The sequence below is a fragment of the Phyllostomus hastatus genome, unplaced genomic scaffold (assembly GCF_019186645.2).
Source record: "Phyllostomus hastatus isolate PE091 unplaced genomic scaffold, TTU_PhHast_1.1 phas_contig_1, whole genome shotgun sequence".
In the NCBI taxonomy this organism is placed as follows: domain Eukaryota; kingdom Metazoa; phylum Chordata; class Mammalia; order Chiroptera; family Phyllostomidae; genus Phyllostomus; species Phyllostomus hastatus.
The window spans coordinates 4,095,380-4,122,653 of NW_025333498.1; the positions used below are offsets into that span (position 1 = coordinate 4,095,380).

Below are 27,274 nucleotides of genomic sequence, written 5' to 3' on the forward strand. Positions count from 1 at the left end.
CAAGTATTATTTTTCCAAGTAACTGACAGGGTAATAAAGTAATGAAGGTGAAGAACTGACTTGCCTAGGATCATGCAGGGACAGCCACAGGCCCAAGTCCCTTGACTTTACATAACAAGTGATTCGCAGAGCGATTGTCCAAGATGAGTTAAATGTTCACAGACAGAGAACATGCGTGGCTCAGGAAACGTTCTCAGAATTTGTAGAAGACATACTTGATGCTTTTAAGAACTACTTTCTTTTAATTAAAAAAATTACTTAAGGGAAGCTATATATACCTGTAGCTAATTTTTTAGCTAGTTTGTTTTAAGGAACTATTAGGAACTGTATTAGGAACATAAATAGGGCATTAATCATTTTTATCAAGAAAACCTTTGTGGTGATGAGAGAATTTAATGCTAAGTGAACAAGAAAGACATATAATTCTATTCATTTGAGTTTGTTCATTCCTGGCAAAAGGAATAGCATGAGGATGTGTCAGAACTGTGACTTCAGTAAGACAATTTTTATTTATTTATTTATTAAAGATTTTATTTATTTATTTTTAGAGAGGGAAGGGAGGGAGATAGAGAGAGAGAAATATCAATGTATAGTTGCTGAGGGTCATGGCCTGAAACCCAGGCATGTACCCTGACTGGGAATTGAACCTGTGACACTTTGGTTCGCAGCCTGCGCCCAATCCACTGAGCTACACCAGCCAGGGCTAGTAAGACAGTTTTTAAAAATAGGCTTGATTTTTCACTTCTGGCCAAGATGGAGGCATAGGTAGACATACTTTGCTTCCTCAGACAACGATAAGAAGGACAGCAACAAATTTAAAAACAAAACAACCAGAACTGCCAGAAAATCAAACTGTATGTAAGTCTGACAACCAAGGAGTTGAAGAAGAAACATTCATCCAGACTGATAAGAGGGACAGAGAGGACACATGGCAAGGCAGTGGACCAGGCAGTCCCACATTTGTATGCAAATAAGCGGGGAGGAACAACTGAGGAGCGAGACAGATCACCTTACAGGCAATAAGAGGCTGGAAAAGAAGTATTCCAAGTCATGAAAGGCAAGGACCTACATCAAAGATTACTCTGTCCAGCAAAGCTATCATTTAGAATGGAAGGGCAGATAAAGTGCTTCTCAGACAAGGTAAAGTTGAAGGATTCATCATCACCACACCCTTATTATATGAAATGTTAAAGGGACTTATCTAAGAAAAAGAAGATCAAAACTATGAACAGTAAAATGACAACAAACTCACAACTTTCAACAACTGAATCTAAAAAAATAAAAGCAAACTAAGCAAACAACTGGAATAGGAAAAGAATCACAGAAGTGGAGATCACGTGGGGGGTTATCAGTGGGGAGGAGGAAAGGCGATGACAAGGGAAAAGGTACAGGGAACAAGAAGCATAATTAGTAGGTACAAAATAGACAAGGGGAGGTTAAGAACGATATGGGAAGTGGAGAAGCCAAAGACCTATATGTACAACCCACGGACCTGAACTAGAGGGGTGGGGGATGATGGTGAGAGGGGGCATGTAGTGCAGAGAAGGATAGGGGTGAAAAAAAGTGGGACAGCTGAAATAGCATAATCAATAAAATATACTTAAAGAATAAAAATAGGCTTGTTTTTTTAGAGCATTCTCAGGTTTACAGAAAAATTGAGTGGAAAGTACAGAGAATTCTTACATACTCCCTTAGTCTCTCCCTTCCCCTGCCAGAGTTTCCCCTACTATTAACATCTTACATTAGGGTGTAAGTGAACTGATGAGCCAAAAATACATTATTAAATAAAATTGGTAGTTTACATTAAAGTTCACTCTTTGTGTTAACGCAGTTCTGTGGGTTTTAACCAATGCGTACTGTCATATACCCACCATTACAATACCATACAGAGTATTTTCACTGCCCTAAAAATCCCCTGTGCTCCACTATTTATTTCTCCCTCTCCCTGCAAAACCCCTGGCAACTACTGTTTTTTTTACTGTCTCCATAGTCTTGTCTTACAATATGTAGCCTTTGCAAATTGGCTTCTTTCACTTAGCAATATCCTTTGTATTTTTCTCCATGTCTTTGTGTAGCTTGATAACTTATTTCTTTTTATCACTAAATAATATTCCATCCTGTAGATAGTCCATCCTGTAAATATTCCATCTTGTTTATGTATTGACCTATTGAAGGACATCTTGGTGGCTTCCAAGCTTTAATAATTATGAATAAAGCTTCTATAAACTTTTGTGAGCTGGTTTTTGTGTGGACACAGTTTTTAATTCATTTGGTTAAGTTCCTAGGAAAGTGGCTGCTGGATTGTATGATGAGAATAGTTTTAGCTTTCTAAGAAACTGCTAAACTATCTTCCACAGTGCGTGTACCATGAAACTTCCTATTGCTCTGCATCCTTGTCAGCATTGGGAGCTGTCAATGTTTCAGATTTTAGCCTTTCTAATGAATATGTAGTGGTATCTCATTGTTGATTTAGTTATTATGAAAGATAATTGCTGTTTAAATCTATTAGGCTGACCATTCTATATCTAAATCTGCCTAAGACAACTAGATACACTTGCCGATGTAATGTGTTTTTTTTTATTTCACTTATGATTCTAGTGAGGAAACATTGGGTAGAAAAAAGAACCATTAAGAAAAAATTGTGTGTTCAGAACAAAGAGAAGGAAATAATAAGAGGCTGAAACTGAGACTATGTTGTCATGTAGAAACTGGCCAGTACATCTGACACTGGTGAGGGGAAAGGATACAAATTATTTAATGGCAGTGTTTCGGGTAATAAAAGGGGAGAGAGCTAGTAGCTGGCAACCAGAACTGTGCAGGAGATTATAGATTGCCAGTAAAAACATGAAACATTTTACTATGTAATTGGAGACAAATGCTTCATATTCCAGAGACACTGTAAAAGAAGAAATATCAACATTTGAGTGCAGTATGGCTGCAGGTTATTTTAAAATGAAAAATCCAAAATGTCTAAAACAGAGGTTAGGAAAGAGCTGGTATATAGCAGGGGCAGGGAGTGCACTGACCACATTCCCTTGGGCCTCATCATTTTAATCAGGTGGACTTATAACTGCCAGCATCTGCATCTTTTTGCTTCAGGGCTAATGATGACAAGAGCTGTAAAAATACTCCACTTCCCAAAGCCCTTGGATAGCTAAATCTAAATCACATGTCTACACTGGTTACCAGAGTGGCTTGGTAATACACCCTTTACTGCCTGCCTTCTCTTCCTTGACTCACTTACCCACTCCCATAACTGTCTTTTTGGAGGTCAACTCCCAATCATACTTCACTAGAATCCCTGTCTCAGGATTAGCTCCTGGAGGAACCCATGCTCAGAATAGTTGTTGGTTACATGTTTCTTCAGACTCCAACAGCCTTCTTGGTTACTATTGTTGCTCTCTTTCAAGGCTCTGCTGAAACCTCTTTATTTGTTTGTCCTGGGACCCATTACTTTCCTCTTCCAGTTGCTAAGTCATTGCAGCCAGAGAACAACATCTGGTAAATCTTTCACAATGCAGAAGAAATTAATTAAATGTAGTGTTAAGTCTCCCTCATGTGTTTGCATTTTAAAGAAGATCCTTGGAAAAAGAACTCAAAGGAGTAACTGTCTAGTTGTGAAAATTCAGATTCTGTGCCACCTGAATGGAGATTATTTTAAGCAAGCTTTCTCATGTCCTTTACCTCTGACTGGTACTCCTACGACCACTTGCGAGGAAAAAAGCATCACTCAGGAGAAAAAAAGCAGATGAACTAGTCACTCTTTAGTGACAAGTCAAATTTAGAAATTAGTTGAAAGGGGAATTTAAATTAGAAAAGGAATTTTAAGGAAAGCTAAGGAATTTAGCATAAAGCAGCAAAAAGATTAAAACAGTATATTCTTTGATTCTAAGACATCTTTTTCCCTCACATTTTAACGTCTCTGAAATCAAATTGCATCTTATGCTCAATAGCATTCCATTGTCAGGGGCAAACACAATGTTACTGTCATTGCCTGTGATGTGAAATTGGGTCATAGCTATTCATGTTGTTGTCACATCACTTGAATTATGCACGCTGTTGGTACTGCACTTGTTGAGTTTAATTGCTGTTTAAAGTGTCATCAATATAACACTATGATTGAAAGAAATAGTTATCATGTGTGCAGAATGGAATGGAAACAAATCAGCAGGGTATAAATTTGATATTAAGAAAATTATTTGTCACTAAATGGATAATCTTAAATTCCATATTATCTTCGAAAGCAACAATAAAGTGCTTTACAGGATGTAAGAAGGAAGAAAGATGCTGACAAGGAGAAGTTATATTACCTTTCATTACTGAGATTCATGCAAAAGGAATGCCTATCATACACAAAGCAACAGTGGCAAGAGAAATTGCCAAATTCCTCACAATAGATGAATGAAATCTCAGAACAATGGAAAGCTGGAGTAAACAAATTTTGTACTGTTCAGGATTATCATTAAGATGAACAATATCCATTTACCAGAAACTTCTTGCTGATTTTGAACAGACTGCACTTAATTTCCAATGTGATACCACTGAAAATTACTAAAATATGTATTTAATCAAACAAGCATTACTGGGGGTGGGGGGTGAGGTTGGTTTTCTCTGACAAGATTTAAGATTATACTGTCGATGCAAAAGGATCTTTAAAGGGATCACAGGTATGTGTTTGGGTAATCTTATGCCTAACTGCCAATTTCTGGTTACCACCCCAATGAATTTAAAGTGTAAACAATGTCTAAGAGTAAGAACTTCTTGGTTATTGGGAATGAACCAAAATATTATGAATGATGGTTAGGCTGACAGAGGACTGGTTAGAAGTGTTCTGGAATAGATATCTGAGAATCTATGATATAATCTAGTTCTCAGTGATTTTTATAGACATGTATCTGAATAGTTAAATAACAATTTCACCTGAAAGTGTAGTGAGGTGATTGTTAATCATTATGGCATGATTAGGTTACTACAACCCCTCAATGCTTTAGACAACAAACCATTAAGGACAATTTGCAGAAGGAATGTGAGTCTGGTTTTTGTCTAAAAACTTTCTATTGAGAACTTTTGGTAAGATCAAGAAAGTAGGCAGGGGAGAGGAATCGGGGGGAGGAATGGGGACAACTGTAATTGAACAATAATTAAAAAAAACAGGAAAAAAAGGAAGAAAATCCTATCATCAAAACTTACAAAATGGAGACAGTAGTTGTGTACACTTTAAATAAATGTTACCTCATCAACATTCTTGATGGCTCAGAAGACATTATTTTATTTAAAAAGTATAGATGCTAATAATTTAAATTTAGAGAAGTTGAATTCTAACGTGTATGTGAAGAAGTTTTAGGAATACATTAACCAATTTATTTCATGTATATTCACCCTTTTATATGCACAATATTGATAAGTGATTTTAAATGTCTATATGTTTAGAAAAATCAAAATAATGCTTCAACCTTTCGGTTATGGGATGATGCTCCAACCAACTGAGTCACACTGGCCAGGGCAAAAATAATTCCTTCAAAAAGCATAAAATAAAATTCTAAGTGATAAAAAATAATGTCATAGTTTACATTTTCTCCCCTAGGCAAAAAGAGATATAGGTCAGTTCATAGCAATGAAAGATTTGACTCATTAGTAATATATAACAAGTCTGAATGTTTTTGACAGAACTACAAAGAGAAAATTCACAAAATAAATTTTAACATAGCTCTTTCAATAATTGATACAATTAATATGGCAAAAAATTAGCAAGGATTGAGAAATTTAAACAACAGAATTAACAAACTTGAGTTAATGAACCTGTATAAGACATTTGACCTAACAACTGCAGAATTCACATTCTTTACAAGTTCATGTGGAACATTTATTTACAAAAGGCCCATATGCTGGGCCACAAAGCAAATCTCAATAAATTTTAAGTGACTAAAGTCATTCGGAATACCAATTCTGATTAGAATTTTTAAATCTATAAAAAATCAGTTTAAGAAAAAGATTAATAGAAAATCCCTATGTTTGGGGATTAACCAATACATTTCTCTTTTTTTTTTGATGCAATAACCCATTTAAAAGTTTTTATTTTTTCTATTACTATTTATCCCCCTATACCCTCTTCTACTTCCACCCACCCCGTCCCCACCTGAATCACCACACTGTTATCTGTATTCATGAGTTCTTTCTCTTTTTTCTTTTTTTGCTTGATCCATCTGTCCCCACAGCCCAAACCACCAATACATTTTTAAATAAGTCTTTAGGACTAAGGTGGAATCCTGATGGAAACTAGATGATTGAAAAGGAAGAAAAATTTATCAGTATTTATAAAATCATATATATATAGAACTCATATATAGAACTCTATATAGAACTATATATAGTTCTATATAGAGTTCTATAGAGTTCTATAGAATTCTATATAGTTCTATATATAGAACTCAATATATATATATATTATATATATATATATAATGATTTCTAGATGCAAAAAATCCAAAAGAATCTACAAATAAATTTTAGAATTATAAAAGATATTATAAATACATTATTGAATTAATAAGAGCTTAGAAAAGTTGCTAAATACAAAATCAGTATGTAAAAGTCAAATATATCTCTACACACCAGCTAAAACAAGAAAGATGCCATTTACTTCATTATTAAAACTACAAACTACACAGAAATAAACCTGTCAAAATGTGTAAGATCTCTGTTGAAAATTACAGTGCTTCATAGAGAAACATTAAAGAAAACATAAAAAATGAATTAGAACACAGCTATAAAGATGCCAACTCCCCTAAATGTATCTAAAAATTTATTACCATTCAAATTTTCAACATAATTGTGAGTGTGTATATATAGCTTGACAAGCTGATTCTAAAATTCATATGGAAATGAAACAAAACTTATTCTACTTGACATCAAACCTATTATAAAGCACTAGTAAGTAAGACAGTTTGCTAATAGAGAAGAGATAGCCAGAACCATAAGATGAAATGGGTTTCAGTGCAAACCCATCCATATGTAGACACTTGATTTATAACAGAGTTGGTCTGGCAGAGTAGTGGTGAAAGAACAGAATGTTCAACAAGTATTGTTGGAACTGAGTATCCATCTGGAAAAAAGTGAAGGGGACCTCTCATTATTAACAATCTCCCAGGGAATTAAAATTAAAGGCAAATCTATAAAGGCTTAAAAAGATAATGTAGGGGAAAAAACCTCCATGACTGCAGGTTAGAGGAAGACTCCTTAAATCATGAAAAGCACTGTCCATAAAGGGATGAATCTGACTTGATTAAAATTAAAAAGTTCTATTCATTGACCCTGTGAGACAGTGAAAAGATAAGCTACAGAGTAGAAGATATGTGTAATACACTATCACAACAGAAAACAGGTAATTTCTCTTCCTTCCCTCCTTCTACCAACACTTACTTAGGAATGTTTTTTGGTTTTGACTTTTGTTATGTTGTTGCTCTTTTCTTTGTGAGGTGTATATATTAACTAGTGAAAGGTGACCGTAAGTACATCTTTGATGCTTATAAAAGTAAAAAGTGCTAATTTGGTTTTGAATCTATAGTGATCAACTTTTTCTAAGATGTTTTTGTTTCAAATCATTTAAGTGAGGGACTAAGTCAGGAAAAATGAAAGTGAAAAGATAGCCTGGATGAAAACCATGGTGATTCTTTGTTTAACCTTACAAGACATGGGGAGCAACTGAATCTGAAAGGAAAGGTAGAAGTTTAAGTAGGGAAGAAAAATGACAAAGTGTACACAATAGAGCTGAGAAATGTTGAAAGATAGGATCTAAATGATTAACAAAAAAACAACTGTTAACAGTGAGAAAAACAAAGACCAGATGGTGATTCTTGGAAGGTATATGGAAAAAAATTAGTGAATGTGAAAATTAACTACAGGAACCAATTCTAACTAGAATGAATCTGAAATTCTCAGCATGCAGAAATAAGAAATTTGGTGTCCTTGCTTACAAGTAGGATTATTTTAATTTATTTACCTAATGAGCTTCTGTCAATTCATGTTTCCCCCTCTTTGGGAGTTTTCTGATTTAAGGGGGATGTGGAGAAGAGTTTTGAAGGTCATAGAATATGGAAGAGCAGAAACTCAGCTACTTGTTGTTTACTATAGTTTCACAAATGGAAGTGCTAATTAGAATGCATCATCTAGTAAAATTGTGACAGCAGCCAAAGCCACAAAAGTGTTCACAACCAATAACCTCTTTTCTTTTCCAGAAAAACTTTTTGGTTTACTAGTCTGTATAATCTACTTTTGATTAACTGCTAATCTTTCACTTTATAGATTGTTTTTTTCTTTTCTGCAATTGATTGACCTTTTTGCCATTTCATGGATAATTAGCATCCTCTTCATAGAGGAAAGCAGAGGGAAACTAAATAAATGCATTTGTCTACATTTACTCTGCTTCCTGTTAATCCTGCCTTGGAAAAGTTCTGATAACAAAGAAGGTTAATGCTATGACTAAAATGATGGTGTTGTTCAAATTAGTCTTGTAAACCCAGAAAACACAGACACCTACAAGGGCCTGGCAGGTAAGGTGAGTGAGCGCTCGAGACACTCAGTGGTGGACACTAGGGTAACTGGGTAACACATCCTCCCCTTAAAGGGATTAGAATATTTCAATTTACTCAACTTCCCTGAGCTAGTCAACATGAACACCACCAAACAGGGACTGAAAGAAATGCTTTAAGCACACCATGAAGCACATAGTTAACCAGTGAATAGGTGGGACCAACATGGTCCATAGTAAGTAGTTCTTTTTACCTAAACCTGATCCTAAGCCTAAAATAAAATGAGTTTTGAAGACAGAGCAATATGCCCCACAGGAGTCTACATTCAAAAGATAAGTTTCTGTGGTTTTATAAAAGGTTATTGGAACAAATCCCAAATAATTTCCCATATTTATTGGGAGATCATTTTTGATTTGCAAAGAGTAATGTTTCCTTATAGTGTATATATTTAGGCTTTTATGTTGTTTCTACTCACTTTCTTCAGGGAAAATTTCATGGAAATCCAATGCATGTAGCTGTGGTTATTTCAAACTGTTTAAGGGAAGAGAGGAGAATATTGGCTGCAGCCAACATGCCCATTCAGGTAATATGTTCTAAACTTATAATCTTGTTATCACCTGGAGCTCAACTTTTTTTCAAACAGAAATTCTTTTCTTGCAAACCAGCTTCTTCTACCTGTGTTACTCGTGCCACCATCCTTCCATTCACTTGTAATCAAGGTCTATGTGTCTTTGAGTAAGATCCCTTTCTCTGCTCCTTTTATTTCCTTAAAAAAGATTTTACTTATTAATTTTTAGAGGGAGGGGAAGGGAGGGAGAAGGAGAGAGAGAGAGAAACATCACTTTCCTCCTTCCCACCCACAACAGGGATGTGGCTGACAACCCAGGCGTGTGCCCTAACTGGGAATTTAACCAGCAACTCTTCAGTTTGTGGGAGAATGCTCAACCCACTGAGCCACACCTGTCAGGGCTTCTCTGCTTCTTTATTGAGATAATTATCAAGTTTTCCCAGAGTTTGTTTCTAGAATCTTATCTCTACATTTATTTTTCTGTTTCCACTGGTCACACTCTGGCCCATGCTCTACCTCCTAGCTGAATTCCTACCATTTGGAACCCTGCTTCCCTCAGCATATTTACCCTCAGGGATTGATCTTGCTCAAAATCCTTCAGTAGCTCCTGATTTCCTACCCCACCAGTCCAAACTTCTCCATGAGCAGTAATTTGGTATTACAAAAACTCCACAAATACTTGCTTGTTAATTGCTTGAATATAAGTTGCTCTTCCATATTTTAGATTATATTTTACCCCACTATTCTGAATGAATTCAGAACTTCCATTAAAGACAAGTAGAGGAATCAATGAAATCTTTAATGAATAATCCTTATTAATTAAAAGAGTCTATCAATAATCAATTTTCCGAGTGATATCTTCCATAATGTAGTAAATCACACCACAATATTTATTTTTGAAGGTCCAAGAATAATTTTTAAGTATTTAAAAATTCTTAGGTTTAGTTATTGTCACTTATGGTTATTTTGAGAAAAGTATGAAGTTTTAAAAATGTACTATTCTTATTTTTAGATGAAAAAGAGGATGGTGTTATTTTTATTTAATTTAAAATCTAAAGTATAGTAAGTTTATAAAGTAAATATAGTTTGATCAGTGCTTCAGGATAAAATTAAGATGCATTACTAATATGTTATATTCTCATATTTATATTCTGAACTATCTTTTTTGTATCCCTCTTATCTCTCATCATTTTAGTGTGTGTCTGTGTATGTGTGTTCCCTCCAAATGTTGGATATCAATTAAACTAGTGACATTAGCTTATTTAAATAGATGCTAGTCAAAGTCATTCTGCAAATAATCTACCAGAACCACATGCTGCCACAAAAGAACTGGTTTGTAAATTTCAAAGAAGTGGACAGTAACAGAGGCTACATGAGAGTGAGCAAATTTTATAAAGGCTTTCCAATCTGAAGACTGTGGTGTAGTTGAAAGAACACTTGATAAATAGTCAAGAACATGGGTTCCATGTGAGGTGCCATCACTGATTCACTGTGGATTTTAGCCACGTCATCAACCTTTCTAATCATAGTTCCCCACCCAACTGTAATGTGAAGAGGATGCTGATATCTCTAACTTGTATTCTGAATTCGTATTTGTATCAATTCTAGATGTAACTTCATATCAAAGGAACACATTCAATGCCAGGTTATTAGAGTGGTCACGAAATGACCACTTAGAGAAGCTGGTTAACCTTTCTATTTAATGAGGCTAACATTTTTACATATTCTTTAGTAAACTCCCTTTGTTCTAGTGTAGAAATAATTCTCATGCTGTCAGATTCATCTGAATTTAATTCTAATTCTACATTTAATTCTAACAATGTAGTTTTGCTATACTAATTTTTAAATTACATGTATTAGTTCTATAGAATTTATAAAGTAATATAGGTCTATTATAGCAAATTAAGAAAAATAACTATAAAATCATCTATACTCTCACTATTCATAGATAATGTACTCATAACATTTTGGTGTGTATTCTTCCAATCACATATACTTGAATATATATGTCTATACATATATGCATATATTTATAAATATATGTATAAGCCATGGAGATCATAAATATATTGCATTTTTATAATTGTCTCTATTTTTTAAAATCTGACACTAAATGGCATTAAATGTTTTTCTACAGCATGGTTTTTAATGGCTATAGAGTATTTCATATCACACTGATCCAAACCTCAGTTCAAAATATACTACATATACTACATTCATCATAAACCTGTTTTTTCAACATCATTGAAATTTCAAGACATTCTTTTTCCAGGGACCTTTGGAGAAATCCTTACAAAGTTCTTCAGTTTCAGAAAGACAGAGGAATGTGGAGCACAAAGTGGCTGCCATTAAAAATAGTGTTCAGGTGAGTGATCTTACAGATGCCTAGAAAGCCTAGCTGTTGTGCCCATACAACTACCTTTCTCCTATGTGCCCAGAGTTAGTGCCTACAGAGACGATGGAGCAATTAGTTAATAAGATAAATGCCTTTCATACACTATGCTCATATTAGAAAAGATTTCTTATGGGGAAGCATTTTAATTTCAATTACTGGAGACTGAGTCTACCCACCACCACACTCCACCACTGGGGAGCCATGCGGCCTCAGGCAAGTAAGTTACTTCACTCTCTAAACTTCTGTGTCTTCATCTGTACAAGTGAGGATAACCACTTTCATAGGGTTGTTGTGTGGACTGCAGGAGACAATACATGAAAAGCCTTTAGCCCAGATCTCAACACTAAATACCTGTTATGTATGAGCAAAAACCATCAGCAGGTTTGGAGAAGAGTAAAAATCTCAGAGATAAAAACAAGAGACAGAGGAAGCACAGATTTTTTTTTCCTAAGAAGTAGAGAAGGAACAAAAATTATACTGAATTGTCATAAACTGCAGCAGATTAAAAAGGAGACTTGAAGCAAAATGATAATTGGTACACTAACACAGAATTATATGGAACTGAAAGGAAAAAGTATTCATATTCTCAGGTAAAAAAAATGGCATTAGTAGCATCATTTGGAACTAATTGACAAACAAGAGGTGAGATGCTAAAAGATTTCCAGTTAAGTAGAGAAAATGGAAAAGTAAATTCAGTCTAGTTCTCCGAGTTTTATTCAACTTTTATGGGAATTAGCTCTTTATAAATGTAGGTTCTACATGAGTATAGTTAGTTTAAGGTATTACTGGAAACCGGAAGTATAAAACAGTATATTTTGAAATATTGATGATGTTCCATTGACATGCTTAATTATAACAACTGAGAGAGTATGTTTTCTTTTGTAAAAAGATAACAGAACAAGACACCAAATATTTAGAAGACCTGCAAGATGAATTTGACTACAGGTATAAAACAATTCAGACGATGGGTAAGTTTTTGTTTCATCTGTAATTCTACATTGGGACACAAAAGCAACATGACTAGGGTTTCTTCTTTACTAACAGACTTGATGAATTGATCTACTTCTCTGAGTTATTTTTTTGAAGGAAGGGTTCAGGAGAAGAGCATTTATTTTGCTTCCTCTTTTTCTGTGTGTGTGTATAAATATATATATATATAAAATTTATATATATGTGTGTGTATATATATATATACACACAAACCAATTCTAAGTAAATGATTAAGCTATTGAGAAATCACTTCTACTTTGGCATGCAGCTCCAAAAACTAAGTACATTCTCCTATAGAAGCAAAATATCATTATCATAATTCAAAAGAGTAATAATATTTGCTAATATGATCAAGAAATTAGTAATGTCATCCCTAGGTGAGTTTTTAAATATAACTTTTTAAAATTATAAAGTAGAAATGTGACCCACTGTAGGAAATTTGTAAAATAAATGAAAACATTGAAATATTAAAAACCACACAAAATTTCACTGTCTACATATAAACACCGTCAAAATGGTAGAATATTTCCTTCCAATTTTTTCTAAATGTTTAAATACATACCTATTTATCTGCAAAATATTGAGATCATTTGTATACAGTTTTGTAATTGCATTTTAAAGTTTAAGTATTCCCCTATATCATAAAAAAATCTTCAAAAGATCATTTCAATAATTATATAAATGTCAAAATGTAGAGACACTGATTTATTTGACTCTTTTATGGTTAAACTTTCAGTTGTTTACAGTTAGGTGTTTGTTTGTTTTTTAAGAAATGGAAGTAGTTTAATTTTTTGCATTTGCAGTAGTGGAATCTAATCTACAAAACAAACGAGCATGCGAAATATAACCAGAAACACTGAAATAAAGAACAAACTGACAGTAACCAGAGGGGAGGGGGGAAAGGGTTAACGGGGGAAAATAGGGGATGGTCCATCAAGGAACATGTATAAAGGACACATGGACAAAGCCAAAGAGGGTAGGTTCAAGGGAGAGAGGCGGGGATGGGTGGGGCAGGGGGTTGTGGTGAGGTGAAAATGGAGACAACTGTACTTGAACAACAACAATAAAAAAATTTTTTTTAAAAAGAAATGGAAGGAAAGAATGAGACTTTGATAGGTTCAAGATTTAAAAGTAATAACGGATCTTTTAAAGTGTGTTACAATTAGTGGGACAATTGAAGAAATTCTAATTAGGTCTAGATTAGTTAATAGGGATTGTATCAGTGTTGATTTACTGGTTTTGATAATTGTACTATGCTTATGTAAGACAGAGGAAGCTGGATGAAGGATATATGGCAACTCCATTATTTTTGCAACTTTTTAAAATTCTAAAATTATTTTTAAATAATTTAAAAACAAGTTGGATATAAACCTTCAATGTAAAGAATCATCTTTAACTACCCAAAGATTAATTTAAAATGTATCTGGAAGGCAGTATGGATGACTATGTGCAAGTGCTTACCTTTTTGTCTAAGATTTAAAAGACAGGATATTAGGAAACTTGTTTTTCCTGGCATAGGTGAGGAGTGACATGTTCTTCTGGCATCTTCAGATGTCTTGATTCCCATAAACATTTAAAACATTTAAAATGTTTATAATTGCTTATGTGTATTATATAATTTTTTTTTCTCGGAAGAAATGACACAAATGTAGTTTCATCAGATTATCAAAGGGGTCCACAATGCTAAAACGATTTAGAACAACTGCAAATTTAATCAAGCATTACAATTCATTGAAAACAGCCTTGTGCCAAATTTCATATGCAAGCTATCAATTTTGAGAATTAGAATATAACAAAATACATCAAACAGTAAAATTACTTTGAGCTTAATATATTGCAGTTAGAGCTAATTTAATATCTTTCAGTGCTCCGTGAACATTATGAAGCATAAAAATAATCATTTTATCACTTAAATCACGTATTTATTTTGTTGGCTATAAGTGAAATAAAATGAAAGATGCATGGAAAACAAGTTATATCCTTGCTAGTAACATTAAGAAAGTATTTGCTAAGGAAGTTTTGAGCTGATAAAATGCTATATAAGCAAGGTTCTGCTACATGTGGGGATTTAGGAGCTAGTGAATTTGTGAATTAAAGCAACCCAGAATTACTTCCTGGAGATCAGTGCCAATTTATAGAGAAATTTGGCACAATGTTATTCTGGTGCCTCTTTTTCAGTTACACAAGTCAGATCAGCATTCCCAGCATTTACTTTTCATAGATATGAGTGGTTATAGAAACCGTCACTTGCTATATACCAATAAAGCTTAATGTTTAAATTAAATAATACAACTTTTATTGTACATCTCCCATTAAAGAGGATAAATCATTTTGTTTTTCTTCCCCCAGAGATTCTTTCTTAAGATTTGCAACTCTTTCCCACTTTTAGTTTTACTGTGAGGGTAGCCTATTTTGCAAAGAAAAAGGAAAAGCAAAGGCTTTAGTCTTTGTTATTAGTTCACAAGAGCAAGTAGATAAAACCCTAACTCCACCTGGCATTTTCCTGTAATTACTGTGTATAAGGTAAAACATCAGGAGGAGTTAAATATGATTCAATCATGGGCACAAAGACAGTTCCCTTCCTTTCCTACTTCAGCCAGGCAATCTGGATTATTATCCAATGTAGAGGTATCTCACTGTAATAAGAAAGCCATTGCAAAAACTTTTTTTTTATCTTCTCCCTCCCTACCCCAAAAAGAAACATGGTATGAGGAATAGTCTTCTCTCAGGGTCTGTAAAATAGAGAGCTCCTCTCTGGAATGCTTGGATATAACCTTTCTGGCAAATGAACAGACCTACTAAGAAGCTCATCTCTCAGGACACTATTTGGGCTCTTGCATTTTAGGAGAATGGATTGTAGCCAAATTGGTTTTTAGGACACAGAGCTTTGTCTTGGAGCAAACTCTAAATCTGATCTCTTTTCCTTGGTAGACCAGGGTGACAAGAACAATGCCCTAATGAGTCAGGAAGTTTTGACTCTACAAGAAATGCTCAACAGTCTTGACTTCAAGAGAAAGGTTAGTGAAGAACTTTAATTTGGCCTTCTGCCTATTTTCCTACAGCTAATCCTACTGAAAAGAATCAAGCTCTTGGGTTTTATTTGTTCCACTTATGTTGAATGAATAAATGGTCACGTTTCTAGGAAGAGTCCACTTTGTCATGCTTCTGAATTTACAAAGCTGGTACTCTCTAGAGTCTATTTATCTTCCTTATGTGGTACATTTATTGTAGCTATCATTAATGTCAAGGTAAACATTTCACACAATTTTTATTTGCCAGTATTTCAGATATAACTCTTTTAGTTGCTGTACTTAATATGCTAAGATGGGTTCTACTACATATGTATAATTAAAATATTACTTGAAGACTGCCAAAATTTTTTTGGAAAAATAAGTGTTCTAGTTTCTATGCTGAAAAAATGACATTTTGTTAAGCACTCTCCTAGATTTCAGGATAGTTTATTGATGACCGAATTTTTCAATCTAATCTCCTCCCAAGGAAAGGAAGAACTTTTTTCTGTCTCAGTGAAATATTTTAAAAGAGGGCAAATGTCTCTATTTTATTTTCTACCTCTCCTTGAAATTCAATGTGATTGAAATTTAACCAGTAACTGAAAAATCAATACTTTATTTCTAAATGTTCAGTTCCATTTTTTATGCAGGGATTTGTGTGAGCACAAACAAATATGAAATTTATTTTACCCTGTTATAAACTTAAACAGTTATATATCAGATTTTAAACAAGCAGATCATTAATTCAAGAAAAACTTAATGTTTTATGCATAATAAATATATACTGTATGTTTTATGCATGCTATCTTATTCAACTTTAGGAATAAGATTTTCAGGAGAGAAGAACCTTGGAAATAATTTAGCCTATTCATCTGATTGCATGCATCATAAGCCCAAGTTCCAGCAAAGTTAAATGGTTTATCCAAATTCACATAGCTTGTGGCAAAACCAGGGTACGAATTCACATGTTCTAATTCCTGGACCTTTAACAATTATGTGTCTCCACTATGCCTCCCAAAACCCAGATAAAGTACTAATAAAAACTAATACAAAAAGACTCAAATTTTAGTCAGTACATTTTAAAATAAATGCATAAACATATTATAAGAATATAAATTCAACTTATAAGTATCTTTTTAAAAGCAGATATATGGCTTTATGACTACAAGATTCAATATTGTCACAGGTGTTACAAATTCAATGATAGTATGAGAATATTTTAGGATATTAAGAGGATATTAACTGTGACCATGCTTTTCATCATTTTATTATAACTTAATTGTTTGAAAAGGCAGTAGTATGGCAAATGGAACATGGTATTTGGTAAAATATTTGGTCAAAATTTTAAGCAAGCCTTTTATCTCCTAGGTCAGACAAATTGTTTTATAGGTTCAGTTATAAGTGACTTAGATTGTGTCTCCTAAAAATCTTTTCAGTAGTCATCTCTGTTTTTAGGAAGCCCTCAGTAAGATGACACAAATAGTAAATGAAACAGACTTGTTAATGAATAGTATGCTAATAGAAGAGCTCCAAGACTGGAAGAGGCGGCAGCAAGTTGCCTGCATCGGTGGTCCACTCCATAATGGGCTCGACCAGCTCCAAAACTGGTAAAACCATTGACTTCAGTTTCTAGTGAAAACCACAGGAAGTACAAAACTTCAGTGTCATGAAGCCAGATAATGCAGACTTAGACCAGAATGTTAATTCATTAAGCTTATTAACCGTTTATTAGCAGAAGGGAACTCTATAGTTGAAAACAAACAGATATAATTGTATACATGTTCTTAACTTTTATTCTTTTGGAGAGAAAAAGAAAACATCTATAGAAATCTATAAAATGCATAAGAATTGCTTAATTTTCTTATATACCAATCTTAAAAGACTCATGAATTTTTGAAACCAGCAATAAATATGCTTACTTTAAAAACATAAGAAACACTAGCTTCAAAATCTTGAAAAGATATCTCAGTTTTTAAAGGTGTATATTAAGATGCCAGAATTAAACATTGGTCTGTGTTTTTAACAAAGCAATTTATTTTTGTATTTAAATGAAAAATCTCAAAGGGCTAATGCAACATGGCATCTGCTATCTATGTATGCACATACACAATCATATTTAGATTCAATCCTTTGTACTAGAAGAAAAAAATGTTGATGGGTTTTCCCCTTCATTAGTGCAAAAATAAAACTATGTGATTGAAAGAAAAATTAGAGAATATAATTTCAACAAGGAACGTGTTCAACAGAAATGTAAAATTGTTTTCAAAGAGTATAGCTCAATACAATTAAAATATGTAGTAACTGGGGCCACTTGCACAAAAAGCTCATGCTTCTCAAAAGAAGTAAAGAATTGGGTTCTTTTTGGAACATACCGATTTTCTGTGGGGAGAAACATTGTTTCTCTAACTTTACTGTACTCTGTTGTTATGAAAACAAGATAAAGAATGAAGGGAGAGATAAAATGATGCCCATACCAAATTCAGTGTGTGTGGCGGGGGGGGGACAGGGGGGCGTTGACAGTTCTTTCCACAGTGTTATGTGGGGAATAAACTTTTTAGCTGGAAGAGCTGCTATCATGACCAAATGGACTTACCAAGTCTGTCAAGACATTCTGCCTCCTCTGTAGCTGGAGGTCCTTGCAGTGTCCAACATTTACAGCGTCCCTTCCTTAGACTTTCGGTCCAAACTCCCACTTTCATTTCTGAGGTGAGATCACCACATAGTGAGGAAAACTCCTAGCAGATACCTTTCTCCAGAGATCTCCATTGATAAGTCCTAGGCTAATATCTAGGGTTATAAAAAACATGTTTGTTTTATACTGTTTTTCTTCTCTAGCATTCTTACACTTAACATTCTTCATACCATGTATTTTTAAAGTTTTAATTTTTCTCTTTCTTTGTTCTTTAGCGAGTGCCAAATTCTCAGCATCTATATGTTTGACAGACTTGTATATGTTAAACAAAGGATATTTAACAGGGATTTCTTTTCTGTAACTAAAGGTATAAATTAGAAAGCACTCAAAACATTTAACATTGTGTCATGCATCTTAGAAGAAAATGGGTTAAGGAAAAATATAGGGAACTGTCACTAATCTTTAATGGAATTCAGTGATTAACTTAGTTTAATATTTTAATATTGGCTAAATATAGTGAATAGTTAAAATGGTAGATTAAATGAAAAAACTATATGTTATTTTCATTTGCTGTTTAATAGCTTCACACTATTGGCAGAAAGTCTGTTTCAACTCAAAAGACAATTGGAGAAATTAGAGGAGCAATCTACCAAAATGACATATGAAGGTGATCCCATCCCCGTGCAAAGACCACACCTGCTAGAAAGAGTCACCTTCTTGATCTACAACCTTTTTAAGAAGTAAGTTTTATCACCCTGGCTGTTGTGGCTCAGTGAATTGAGTGCCAGCCTGCAAACCAAAGGGTCACTGGTTCGATTCCCAGCCAGGGCACATGCCTGGGTTACAGGCCAGGTCCCCAGTTGGGAGCATGGAAAAGGCACCCACACATTGATGTTTCTCTCCCTCTCTTTCTCCCTGCATTCCCCTCTCACTAAAAATAAAGAAATAAAATCTTTTAAAAAAGAAGTGTTATCCATTTAAATGTCTCATGGCAGCTTCAGTCCTGTGGGGCTGTAAGGACACCCTAACTGGAGTTTTGGTGTTAAGGTGAAGGAGTGGTAGGGAACTAAACAACGAGCCTCAGGGTAAACTGAATTAAAGCTCCAGAGAGTTCCAGAAACATTTCTACTCTTTACTATTCATCCATATTTCCCCTATCAACTGACTCACCTTTCCATGAGCCAAGCACACCACCCACCTAAAGTTCATTTTTCAACATTTAGAAAAGATTTCAAGGATTTTTTTAAGTACATATACAAGAAATGGAGCATAGAGAATATATTTATGTTTATATGCTCATCTAAAGAAAAAATGCTGATGTGTACCGGAAATCCTAAAATCTAGTTCAAAACTGTCATGAAATTAACTTTCTATTTTATGTTTAGTATGATAAAATAGATAGGAGCTTTTATTCTTGACTCAATTATAACAATTAAATTAATTACTATTGTTACTTAAAGGCAATCTTTAAACATTTTCCCATCCCCTGGCAGTTATTAATAAGAAATCTTTGGAAATATCTGAGTTTTAATGGAGGTTTGAATGTCTTCTAAATGTAGGGAGTTTGGTCCTTGTAAGGGGACAGCATCCTGTTCCTCTGTGGTTTTCAGCCTGCCGATATTTTCAGTGTTTGCAAACGACATGCTTTATTTCCTTTTACTCTAGCTCATTTGTGGTTGAACGACAGCCATGCATGCCAACACACCCTCAGCGGCCGATGGTACTTAAGACTCTCATTCAGTTCACAGTAAAGCTAAGGTAGGCAGAATGTTTTCTATCATTTCATATGTTTATGGAGCCAAAGCCACTATGTAATTTAGATTAATTTCTCTTATTGTGCCTTTCCTTCAGTTATTCTTTATTGAGTACCTCCTGGTTGCCCAGCACTAAGCTGTGGGAAATAACAGAAATCTTAAGATGAGGTTCTCTGTTGGTAAAGAGTATGACAATAAAGACAAGTGCATGAAGGATTTAAGATGAAAGCATGAATCACACAACATTGAGCATCATGGAATTAACTGCTGAAAAGATGGACTTGAGAGAAGGCTGCAGAGACTAGAGGATGCCTTGCGGTCGCTGTGAGGAAGGACCTTGAGGGAAGAGCAGAGGCAAAGGAGAGCAGGATGGCAAGAGAGGAAGACTAAGGCGATAATGACTTCCTGGGCCTGTTTCACAAGCATGTGGAGCAAGGCAGTGGTAGAATTAAGAAGATATACTGGAGACAGATCGGGAAGGCTGCAAATGTCCTAACCAGGAAATACAGTGGCATATTCTTCCCCTGTGACTACCCAGCAACTAGCTTATTAGATTTTCTGAGAAAACACTCAACACTACATTTTTAGTACATATTTACTATATACCTGATCTAAAAACATAGGACTTTTGTGTTATTGTTGCTTTATCTATGTATTTGATCCTTCCCATTAGTATCAGCAACCAAAAGGTATAGTTTTCCATAATGACACTTAAAATAATGAGTTTGCATTTGAACTTTCAAAAATTTTCATCATGCTTCAATTTCCAGGGCCCCAAAGTTTTAAATTACGAATCATTAGTTCACCTCAGGAAAGTTGATGGTGATTTAAGGGTTCCCTGACAGGGCCCCTGATCACATACCACTATTAGAATTCTGTTTTTATTTTATTTTTTCAGTTTTATTGAGTTTTAATCTTTATTTTTTAAAATATATTTTATTGAGTGTGCTATTATAGTTGTCCTAATTTCACCCCCACTTTGCCTTTCACCTGGTACCCCCATTCCCTCCAGCAATCCTCCCTGCCTTAGTTCATGTTCATGGGCCATGCGTATAAGTTCTTTGACTACTCCATTACCTATACTGTTCTTAACATCCCCCTGTCTATTTTGTACCTATAAATTTGTGTTTCTTAATCCCTGTACCTATCCCCCCATACTCCCTCTTCCTCCTCCCAACTGATAACCCTCCAAATGATCTCCATATCTATGATTCTGTTCCTGTTCTGCTTAGTTTGTTGTTTGGAGTCAATTATTGATAGTTGTGAATTTATTGCCACTTTAATGTTCATTGTTTTGATCTTCTTCTTTTTCTTATGTAATTCCTTTTACCATTTTATGTAATAATGGCTTGGTGACGATGAACTCCTTTAGTTGTATCTTGTCTGGGAACACTTTATCCATCCTTCAATTCTAAATTATAGCTTTGCTGGGTAGAGTAATCCAGGTCCTTGAAGTAATTGAAGGTCCTTGCTTTTCATCACTTTGAATACTTCTTGCCAGTCCCTTCTTGCCTGCAGAGTGTCTTTTGAGAAATCAGCTGACAGTCTTATGGGAACTCCATTGTAGGTAACTATCAGCTTTTCTCTTGCAGCTTTGAAGGTTCTCTCTTTATCTTTAACCTTTGGCATTTTAATTATGATGTGTCTTGCTATAATCCTCTTTGGATCCATCTTGTTTGGGACTCTCTGTGCTTCCTGCACTTGTATGTCTATTTCCTCCACCAAATCAGGAAAGTTTTCTTTCATTATTTTTTCAAATAAATTTTCAATTTCTTGCTCTTTCTCTTCTCCTCTGGCACCCCTATGATTTGGATGTTGGTACCTTTAAAGATGTCCCAGAGGTTCCTAAGCCTAATCTTGTTTTTTTTTTTAATTCCTTTTTCTTTCTGCTATTCTGATTGAATGTTTTATCCTTCCTTGTATTCCAAATTGTTGATTTGATTCTTGGCTTCATCCTCTCCACTGTTGGTTCCCTGTAGATTTTTGTCTCACTTAATGTAACCTTCATTTCTACCTGCAACTTTTTTATGCTGCTGAAGTATCCAATGAGTTCCTGGCACATCCTGATAAACAGTGTTTTGAACTGTGCATCTGATAGGTTGCTTATCTCCATTTCATTTCGTTCTTTTTCTGGAATTTTGTTCTGTTCTTTTCTTTGGACCACATTTCTTTGTCTCCTCATTTTGACAGCCTCCTTGTCTTTGTTTCTGTGTATTAGGTAGAGCTGCTTTGACTCCCTGTCTTAGTAGTGTGGCTTATTATAGAAAAGCTCACCTGTTAAGTTGTATGGAATAGAGCATTAGGTAACCACCAGGGTGGGGCAACCCATGTCACTGCTCTATTGCTCTGTGTGAGAGAGGGCTGGGCAAGGGGAAAATGCTGCTGCCTGGCCTTTGCAGTTCTTCCAGGAAAGAAGCTGCCTCCCAGTACTCGCACTTCACTTTCTCCCTGTATACCATGGTGCCCTTCCAGCTGTTGCCTTGGTGCTGAATCCCAGATCAGGTGGGTCTGTAGGAGTCCTAAGTCCATTGTGGGCCCTTCAAGAGTTGTCTCTTGAAAATCCCACAGTTTCTTCTGCTGTTCCAATCCCCACTGGTTTTTACAACCAGAAGTTATGGGGACTTATCTTCCTGGTGCTGGAACCCTGGGCTGGGAGGTCTGATCTGAGGCTGGGATCCTTTTTTCCTAAGGTATCCTTCCCAAGTTTTATCCTCCACATGTGGATGTGGGCCCTCTGGTTCCTATTTCTGCATCTCTGCCCCTCCTACCAGTTTGGATGAATGTGGCTTCTTTAAATCCTTGGTTGTCAGATTTCCACATAGCTCAATTTTCTGACAATTCTGCATGATATTTGTTTTGTAGTCCAGTTGTATTTTTTGCTATAGTTGTGCGAGAAGGTAAGGCATATTTACCTACACATCCATCTTGACCAGAAGTCTGATTCTTTATGTCTTTCCAGACTACTGATAAAATTGCCAGAACTAAACTATCAGGTAAAGGTGAAAGCATCAATTGACAAGTAAGTATCTAATTTCATTTTGAAACATGAAAATGTAAGACTTTTAAAAAAAGAATTGTCCTTATTTTATTGAATCATTTCAAACTTTTAAATTTACTTCTCTAACATTACCTATCAATGTGCTTCAGATATTTGACTTTGAAGTTCAAACATTCAACCAAACTTCAAGGAAGCCTTATTTTTAATATTTTACTATAAAGTCTTGAAATGAAGGTTTATATACTATCCTCTGAGTCTAAAGTATCACAGAAAGTTTTTACTAGGTCTATTAAATAGCTTATTTTAAAGAATCTTCTTGGTTTTGCAGGAATGCTTCAACTCTAAGGTAAGACATTTACTTTAGAACTTTTTTGCTGTTCTCATAAATATATTTTACCTGTGATCATGTAAATAGCTAAGATTTCCTCTTTAGTAATCGAAGATTTGTCCTTTGTGGAACTCATGTCAAAGCCATGTCCATCGAAGAATCTTCCAATGGGAGTCTCTCAGTAGAATTTCGACATTTGGTGAGTAAATTTACACAGTAAAATTATACAAGCTTTTTTTTTCAGATCAGACAGATTTTTACCATCAGACCTTGTAACTCAATATATGTTGTTTCCTAGTGTTCCTTGTGTGAGGGTAAGGGACATATTGGGAAATAAAACATGCCATTATTGAAGAATTTAATATGGTAGAAGGAACACTGAAGCTAAACTCAGAAGGTCTGAGGTCTTAACAAAGGTGAAGTAGTACCTAAATATATATAGAAATTGGTCCATAGATTTTGGTGGTAATGACAGAAGTAATTCATCTTATAATGGATGGACATTCCTGGGCTCACTTTTTTAAGTTCTCTTAAGAAATGATATCCAGGAACAAGTCTGGCTAGACATTTTCATTTTAGGAGAATTAGCTTGGAGGGAAATAGGATGTTCCTTGTATGACAATTGCATAGTGTGGCTTGGCATGTCTAGAAAGCTTCTGACCCAGCCTCATCCTGTTGCTTCTTGTTTTTACCACTTCCTCTTAACCTAGAGTTCTCTTCTTGCTTTCATTCTAATTCTTTGCATAGTTCTCAGATTCCCAAAGACCCTATTGCTTTTCTCACCAGAAACATGTCACTTATCTGGTTTGTTAACATTTAGGAAGTATCTCACCTGAATATTGGAACACCCCTGAATCAGCCTCAAAGGTCTGTTTTTAAAAGATAAAAAAATTTATGTTAACAGAAAGGTATCTGCATACATGAATTTATGCTGGGTTGGTTTGTTTGGGGGTTTTTTTTGAGTTTTGTTTTTGATTGGTTTTCAGTATTGAAAAGTAGATTTCTTTTTACCTGAACCCTGCCATGTGAGACTGTCAAATAAAATGTAATAAGGAGTCATATGTTATACATCCTTATAACTAGTATTTTTTTTACTTAGGTTTAATTTCTATCCTCAAGGAATTTTCAATAATATGCAATGTTTGCTAATAAATTAGTAAAGCAGTAAGAGGCCCTTAACTTAGAGATGTCTGACTCCCTCAAAAAAGTCATGTGAAAAAGGAAGGACAAGGAACATACCAAAAAGTGGTTAGGTTATTATTTTAGCACATATAATATATAAAATAAGAAAATCTTACTTTTTACACTGTTGTAGTTTCAAAGCATTTTCATATGTATTATTTTTTGTATAACTTTAATCATTCTTAATACAAAAGTAAATGTAGAAAATCAGAGAAGCAAAATTCTTTTTAATTTTATTTTTTATTTTTAGAAAGAGGGTAAGGGAGAGGGAAAAAGAGGGGGAGAAACATCTATGTGAGAGAGAAATATCGATCTATTGCCTCTTATACATGTCCTAACTGGGGACTGAACCTCTACCCAGGCATGTACCCTGACCAGGAATTGACCCAGTGACCTTTCACTTTGTGTGCCAAGGCCCAACAAACTGAGTGACCCCTGTCAGGGCAGAGAAGCAAAATTTTTTAAATTAAAGATCACCTGTAATCCCACCAACCTGAGGCAACACTATTAACATCCTTATTTTTGTTTCTATTCTTTTTTCATATCAGATGAGATTTTTTTAAGTCAGATGAGATTGTGCACACTATATAATTTGTTTTCTGTCTTTTTTTAATTAAGTTCCTGTCATGAACATTTTTGTGTCAGTAAATCTCCTTCTCCTCTGACGTTATTACTCACCGTACCAGGTGGCACCCTGCCCCATCTTTTATTTCCCAGTCCTCTGTGTTAAACTGTCTGTCACAGGGACTGGGAATCTTCACGGCTTAGCTCAGATGGTACTTTCCAGGTTCAAAGGAGTGTTGAAGAAATTTTAAAACATTCCAACCTGATTTCCTCTTTCTAAAATATCGGCTGAAAAAACACAGTCTTAATGTTATCCCACCTTCTCACTTATCTCAGTGGAAGTGTCTGAACTGGCATCCTATGAGGTGAAACAAGAAGCTTCTATCTGTTGGCTGTGGGCACTTCTGTCAGGTTTCCATGAGGTAGAAGACATCTGGGCTACTGTCGAAAGTGTGACCAAGAAAATTGCTGCAATAGGTACAACCAACTTGGTATTTAGCTGATAATGCTTCTCCATGTAAACACTGTTGTTTTCTTTTACAAAGCAACCAAAAGAAATAAAGTCCAGTGCTGGAAGCAAAGGAAATGAGGTAGGAAATGTTTTCTCCTTAAGAGTTTTTCTAGAAAATAATTATATAACATCTTATTTTTACAAAGCTCTTAAACTGCCCTTTATATTTTTATGTAAAGTCAAATTCATGTTTCTCTGATTACAAATGTAAAGCTTGATAATTGCGGCAGTATAAGAAATTTTGTTTTAAAAAGGAGGAAATAGCATATAGTAGCACCCTTCTAAGGAAATGACTATGAACAATTTGGTTCACATCAGTCTAAACTTGATGCATATATTACTTTAAAATAAATATGTGTACACTGTTTCATAACCTGCTTTTTTTCATATAGTAATTTAAGGTGAACAGCTTTCCATGACCTTTAATACTCTTGGAGAACATGATTTAAAGTAGTTGTATTATGTTACATTTTACAGGTATGCCGTACTTTCTTTAGTCACTCCTCTATTGTTGTAAAATACCTTAAAATCACTCATTTTCTGCAAATAAGAGGTAAGTCTCAAACATCATAACATATTATGTGAAAACTACTGGTGAAAAAGTCCTATTATTTCATGGTATCAATTGCCTTGCTTTTATGTTTACGGTTTGCTTTTTACTGAATTAATTGATCAAAAGAACAAATGGGTGCAGTCCAAGCATTCACATTTGAGTCAGTAAATGATAGAGGGGTCCAGTCTTGGCTTGGGAGTGGTCTTGGAGATCATCCATTTGGCTTGTCTAGAAACTAGGGCATATGTCTGTGTCCTACATATTTAGAATTAGAAAACCTGGGTTCGACTCTATTCTGACAGTGACTGAAAATGTGACCCTCAGCAAATGATCTGTTGGAGAAATACTGCATTTTTTCCCCTCTAAGAGATCAGTCTAGTACTGCCCAGCACTCTCTGCTCAGAGACACTGCATGGGTAAGAGCATCTACACAATGCAGTTAGAAAGCAGCGAGGTTTATTTCTGGTGTGATTGGTGTGTGGACCCTATCTGCTGGCTTTATACTTCCCAGCTCCTATGAGAAATCTCTTTGAATTATTGGGAAGAAAAAAGCACTTTATAAATCGGACATTGCACTATAATCAATATAACCCGCCCCACAAAATCACAAAGATCCATCAAACAAGTCCAATGCTCCACATTTTTCCTTCCAAGAATTCTTCAGTCTCTAAAGATCATTTGGCAAATAACACAGCTCTGCCCAAGATGAGCTAAGCCTTCCTCCCAGCCAGGGCAGCACCTTGGCTAGGGGCAGAGCTGCGAACAGGTCTCCACTGCCCAGGTATCACCTGAGCACAGCTTTTGAGTTTAAGAATATTCCAGTAACCCAAGGAAGTGGGAGTTATTCTCCCTACCTTATAGAAATCCATAAAGGTTTTCCAAACTTCCTGATTGAAACACTAGCACATTATAAATAAAAGCCCATTTCACCCCCTCACTGGAATTTTGGCCAGAGTTATAAATGGCATTTCATGCTGCGTGACATACCTGAAGAGTATCGACTGAGTCTGAATAGATTTAACACAATGCTTCTGAATTCTTCTTAAGTAAAAAAAAATCAAATGGTCATAATCTGAATAGCTCAACTATTTAGTATATTTTCATCATTATGAATATAAAATCAGAATCTTGGATTTCCCCAGAGACAGAAATCTATGTAGATCATTTTCTACTATAGAAAAACCAACCAGTCTTATTAACACTGTCTGCTCATATTAATTTGAACTTATTTCCTCTTAGTTTCTAATTAATAACAAAATT

The 27,274-nt window shown here is 34.9% G+C and overlaps 1 protein-coding gene across 1 annotated transcript in view; it reads left to right on the plus strand.

The window, feature by feature from the left end:
• STAT4 (signal transducer and activator of transcription 4) overlaps positions 1-27,274 on the plus strand; it is a 95,216-nt gene that overhangs the window by 48,097 nt on the left and 19,845 nt on the right. Inside the window, exons 4-14 of the mRNA XM_045858090.1 lie at positions 9,013-9,111; positions 11,369-11,461; positions 12,381-12,459; positions 15,413-15,498; positions 16,948-17,099; positions 18,706-18,864; positions 19,790-19,882; positions 22,838-22,897; positions 23,205-23,222; positions 23,310-23,403; positions 25,496-25,540. Of these exons, the coding sequence (XP_045714046.1) occupies positions 9,013-9,111; positions 11,369-11,461; positions 12,381-12,459; positions 15,413-15,498; positions 16,948-17,099; positions 18,706-18,864; positions 19,790-19,882; positions 22,838-22,897; positions 23,205-23,222; positions 23,310-23,403; positions 25,496-25,540 (978 nt within the window). The remainder of the gene's footprint in view (positions 1-9,012; positions 9,112-11,368; positions 11,462-12,380; positions 12,460-15,412; positions 15,499-16,947; positions 17,100-18,705; positions 18,865-19,789; positions 19,883-22,837; positions 22,898-23,204; positions 23,223-23,309; positions 23,404-25,495; positions 25,541-27,274) is intronic.